Source organism: Agrilus planipennis, unplaced genomic scaffold, assembly GCF_000699045.2.
Source record: "Agrilus planipennis isolate EAB-ADULT unplaced genomic scaffold, Apla_2.0 scaffold161, whole genome shotgun sequence".
Taxonomy (NCBI): Eukaryota; Metazoa; Arthropoda; class Insecta; order Coleoptera; family Buprestidae; genus Agrilus; species Agrilus planipennis.
Window position 1 is genome coordinate 470,263 of NW_020438889.1, and position 5,957 is coordinate 476,219.

General features: G+C 33.1%; 1 protein-coding gene across 1 annotated transcript in view; it reads right to left on the bottom strand.

Moving 5' to 3' along the window:
• Positions 1-1,447: 1,447 nt before the first annotated feature.
• LOC108737965 (voltage-dependent L-type calcium channel subunit beta-2) overlaps positions 1,448-5,957 on the bottom strand; it is a 149,212-nt gene continuing 144,702 nt past the window's right edge. The window contains exons 9-10 of the mRNA XM_025981828.1: positions 3,370-3,463; positions 1,448-2,614 (exon numbers count right to left, since the gene is read on the bottom strand). Coding sequence (XP_025837613.1) covers positions 2,358-2,614; positions 3,370-3,463 — 351 coding nt within the window. The 3' untranslated portion in view covers positions 1,448-2,357. The remainder of the gene's footprint in view (positions 2,615-3,369; positions 3,464-5,957) is intronic.

The window sequence follows — 5,957 nt, forward strand, 5'->3', positions numbered from 1 at the left end:
TAAAGTCGTGGAAGGGTTAGTAAATTTTTAGTTAGCATTTAATTGAAAAAAACAACAACAGAGTAGCCTTAGGATATGATGATGATAATGATAATAATAACAAAAATAGGAGATTCTCGACAATTCATGTCGTTACCGTCTTCACCAGACGAATTATAACAATCATAAGTATAAAAAAAAAACTTTTGGGTGTTTCATTCCCACCAGCCAGTAATGCTGGTGGGCGGGCAGTCCCTCCGGACTACGCCGGAAGGTAGGGCGGAAGGCCCTCTTCAGCCTGCTTTCAGGAATCGTGGGAATGGGTGGGTGGTGGTTCGGGTGAGAAAGATGAGGCGGGCGAAATGAAGACAGAAGAGAATGAAAGATTATCTGTGGAATATTAGTGTCCCAGCATTTACCTAAGTGATCCAAGGAAACCAGAGAAGAACTTGGACCAAGGCAGACGGACCCGGAATCGAACCGGTGTCCTCCAGAATGCTAAGCAATGGTCTAAACCTCTAGGCCATGCCGCTCGGTATCGTAAGTATAAAAAGAAAGGATGAAGTTTGAAGTTTTATAATTTTTTATTTTATTATAAGAAAGACTGCACATGTGATGTGCGTAAGTTCGTATGACAATCATACACAACCAGTCATTGTTTTCATTAAATTAATTATTTACACATAACAATTATTCCAAATAGATGGAAAGCAATGGTATACAAAAAACGTCCGACGCAAAGTTTCTTTTAAAATAGCAACAAGCCCCCTATAAACAATACCTGCGTCGCAAATAATTCGTTGCTATAATATAATAATTAATGAAGAAACCAAACAATTTCAAAAGCAATTATTTTCCATATATTTTTCGTATTTACAATATGTCTTTCAAATTTTAAATACTTAAATCTTCTTAATATTTAACGTTTCTTCAAGGAATATCAACAGGTTTTTCAGAAATATGTATTGTAGAAAAAAACGTCAACTTGAATTTGTCTCGCAAAACTAAATAAGAAAAATTGCACTTTCATTTTCACTGGTACAAATATTATTTAGTTGGTAACAGTAGCAACGCTGCATTGAAAGGGGAAGCTGGTAGTAACACGTGGGTATCTACATTTCAATCCGACACGAAGTACAATTTTTCTTATCAATTTAAAATAATCTACATATATTATGTATATATACAAAATTTCCTCCTAGTGAAATTGGTCAGTTTTGTCTTAGATATTAAGTACAGATTACTCATTGTTTCTTTTTTTAAATTATTTATCAAAGAAGTGAACAATCTTTACTAGCCACTTACCCCACTACTAACATATAAATTGAGGTGCGACACATTCAACTGGAGTATATTATAAATAATAATTTAACTCAACATTCAGTTAAGTATCTTTTTTTTTCTCCTAACACGTTTGATTGTCTATCGTTCAGAACAAATAATTAGGTAATAATAATAGATATTATCTACGATAACAAGTAGTACAGTGGATAATAAAAACTGTTGGACTTCCCGAAAATCCTACCTTATTTTTCATTTCCCTATAATTCATTAAAAATTTCCTAGTTCAGTCATTGCATAAATTTTACGCACTAATATCACTTCGTATTTAGAAACTAGGAATAAAATTTACGAACAAACTTAACAAACTGTATGTAAGTGGTCAGTTCTTTTTATTTTGTTTTATTATAAGAAACAACCAAACGGTTTTATTATTAACAAACAATTTCTAAACTTCTTAGTTAGGTATATCTATCCTGTTAAAGCCGGATGTAATGTAATAATAATATTAAATCGCTAAAATTGAGCTATTACTGGCGTATATGGCACCAAACTGGTCAAGACCTGATAAAATGTCTGGTAAGGTATTTAATTTTACGCTCTCGTTCTACGGAACACACCATTAAGGCAATTTTACCCATTTTGCCCAATGCAAGCATTAGAGTAGAAGATAATCCGTTGAGAAGTACATACTATTCGTAATATCTTTGGCTACGGTAATTGTCGTGGTCTTCAAAATCCATATTGGAGAATCTTTCTAACAGTTCTTGTCGATAATTCTTGCCTTCACCTTTCGCGCTATTATCTTTCCTTCTTTCTAGCAACAGGGAAGATTTCGGATCCATTCCCGTTTCATATCTCACATTATCATCCCTGTATCGTTTATCTTCTGCTCGTTCGTAGTATCTATCTTCTTCTGGTCTCCTCCTCATCTCTCTCCGTTCGTCGTACCGCCAACCGTATTCGCGTTTTCCTTTTGTTTCCACTCTGTCATCTCTGAACTCTTTTGGGAATTGTTGCCGATAGAAATATTCATCCGATGGACTAAGATCACCCTGTACTTCTTCCTCAATGGGTTGCTCCGTAGACAGCCTCCACTAGATAGCATTGACAGCTCTTCTTGAACTTCTATGAGAAGGATATTCTTCATCTCTACTTACTCTATGATCCCGAGACGGTGCCCTGTCTAACGTTCGCTCATAAGAGTGATTGGGATAATCTTGGCTGCCAGCTATATGAGCTGGAACCGCGTGAAGCTGCGAATGAGCTTCCTTGTCTACATAATCGTCGTATTCTCTTTGCCTTTCTAGCCTCGACCGGCCTCTCTGATGGCCTGCATGAAACATCGTGGAACCTATATTCGTTTTTCTAATGTTAACTTCTCTTATTCTGTTTAAAAGACGCTGCATTTGCATTTTTTTTAACTAACACACCAGAAACACCATCAAAATTACAAGAGCAAAGCTAAAAACTACTTGATTTTATTTTTTAAGTATAAAATGAAAACAACTCACACTTGCACTAGATGTTGCATTCCATCCGAATGATTTTCAGTAACTCAACGCTGTTTATAGCAAACAAAGTTTAACACTTTTTTGAAGTGAAACTTCTTTACGCACGGTAGGGTAAGTTCGTTTCATGCGAGTTGCTATGTAACAAAATCATGCAACGGATGTCCCCCTCTACTCGGCCACGTAGTCGAGTTCGTAGTGGGGATCGCTTGAGCCGTGAGCGCGCTTCAATGCAACGTTCGTTACAGGCAACTCCGGCATGTATAGTGTAAAATTTAAATTCATAGTGTACAAATAATACCATTAAACCAATTCCTTAACCACTATCCCGGTATGTTTGTGTGTTTGAAGAAGTTTCACTTCAGTAGCGTGTTGTATAATTACACGTTGTATTTTTTTTTTAATTTTAATATCGTACAGTCATCGATACGACTGAATATTACCATTTGGATAGGATACAATTATGGAAAACAGTTTCGTATTAGAACAGCTCCAAAGAAAACATTGCAATGCTTCAATTCACTTGCAAAGTGTCGTGTTAGGCAAAACTCACAAAAAAGTTACTACACGTTCAAACCTCCATCACACTATTACTTACAAAAGACGAATTTGCAATTAATGGCATTAAGCGAACAAGTCAGTCGAACCAGCTCGCCAAATTTTACCAGGACTGGGTGCAACTTCTCCCGCTTTCATTTTTGTTTATTGTTTTTTTTTTTTGAATTTTAATATTTTATTTGTTTGTATGGGTAGTGTGCGCAATAGCAAAGCGTAGCGTTAGAAAATTGTGCCAAGTGCCATATCGAAAATGAAACAAAAAGAAAAAGAAACTCATTAAGATCGTGCAAGCTGAAAACCTGATTGAATAAAAAATATAACCGTACTTCTATTTCTAATAAACAATTGGAATCGGCGTCATTGAGCCAGTGAAATCTGAAAAATTGATTAACCTATCAAGAAACAAGGAAAAACAAACATTCGCATCGGTTGTAATGTCTGTATTATTTTAAGTACATTATTATTGCCTAATTTTCAACAAAAAATTGATACTAAGAACTGTAAAAGTTAAGAAACATCACAAGTGATGTACTCACTTCAAAACTGATTTTTCTGAATAACCAAATTCAGCACTAAAATTTTATTTTTCAAAAAGTTTAAAAATATTGAATAGGTAGGTAATATTAATTGTCTGAATTTAAAGTTGTGTTCTTTTCCTATTTAAAAATGACAAATAATATAAAACGTTTTTGTATAGATAAATTACAATAAAAAGTAAATAAATTTATCTTTTATGTTCGAACTATTTTGATGTGCAATATAGTGAAAATTAGTGTATGTAAATCGTCAAAGCGGAGTATTTAATTGAAATTTATATTTCACTGTAAAAGTAATAGAATTCAGGATTAAAATCGAATAAACACTAGGTTTGTCTAATGGTTTAAATTTCAAACAAACAATTCAAATGTCTGATTAACAAGTGGAGTAAAATTTTATAACCGATTCAATAATCGTAAATACTCTCAAAAACAATCAAGTATAAAACAGGTATTAATAGTAATCAAATTGACGTAAATAAATTTTTAGAGGTTTGTTAAATATTGTAAAAAGAATTTGCAGCTTGTCACCGGATATAAAAAGCACCTTATCAATCACTTTTATTTTCAATTGTTGTGAATATTAATAGCTTTAACACTAGATTAAACAATTTTATTTTATTTGGTTGCCATTCCAAAATCAAGAATGACACTGATTCTCTCATTTGTAATGTTTCTTTTGCAAAAAAGATGCATGTACCTAATAAATAATAAACGAATTATGGTGAATAAAGTTTAGCGGTAACGATTTCTGCAGCAGTAAATTTTAATGCACGAAAATGTGATCTGCAAAATCGGACGTAATAGTTCTACTAAAATGCATGAACGACATCGCACACATGTATCAATTTTTTTAACATGCAGAGTTTACAAGAACGATAGCGACTCTAGTGAATCTACTGAATCCCAGCTTTGCAGTCCAATATATCTAATACCTGAATTTATACCTCTAGAATCGTGACTGTATCCGTAGACATCGTGCTGAGCTGAAAATTAGTAAAGTTAGTGTGTTATGGGATGTTAGTACTTAGAAGTTTTAACAACAGCTAAAGCGAATTCGAGGACGTAGCTAAAGCTTTTCATCTTTTCAGGAATAGTGATGAACTAAATTTGTCTATGTCTTGCAGTCCGATGAGGACTGCTTTTATATACTTACAAGACCAAGATCATGTCCGAACTAACAAGACCAAAACTAAAACCAAGACCAAGACCGAATATGCAAGATCAAAACCAAATACGCAAAATTTTTATTTCCGGCGAATTTATGAGTCAAACTGTGTAAAGCAACTTTAATATATATTTTTTTCTTGGAACAAAACATATTTAGTATTTGAAATTTTCAGTTTGTTTTCAGATTTTAACGCTTTACCACCGTTTGAAAAAAAGAATCTACAAGAATGTCTCCTGGAGTAAGTGTTCTTTGTTACCATGTTTGCATAATAGATGGTTGAAAATTGAAATATAGAAACAAACTAATTTTTTTCGATACGTTTTACTTCCTTCAAGTACCTTCTACTATTTCGTTCGCTAAAACGTCAATTTATGTATTGGGGGAAGGGTAAGTTCTCAAATTTTTATATCTCTCACAACTATTTTCTTTTTCTTTAAAACTCAAAACAAGATCGCATTTATGAGACGAAGTATTTGAGCAACACCAATACCAAGATCGAATAAGTAAGAACAAGACCAATACGTATAAATTTATCTAATTGTTAAAAGTTTATGATTTGAATTAATTATTATTAGTATTAATGTTGTTATCAAAATAATCAGTTTGTCTGCAATTACATATGTGGGTGAATGAGTAGTATTTTTGGTTATTACGAATCAATATGTTAGAAGGCAAAAGCTTTAGGAGGTATAAATTCTGGGCCATACTAATGATAAAAAATTGTTGCAACAAGCATTTACGTCGATTTCTAAGCATACACCTACACAATCTTACATAGGTGCAATTAATTGGCGCTTGATAAACGATAATAAATACATTCCACTAATAAAATACGGAAAAGAATCTCAAAAGTCATAAACTTTAAAAAAAAATATGAATACTTAAAAAATTCTGAGAAGTAACTAGGTATATTCTCAGAAT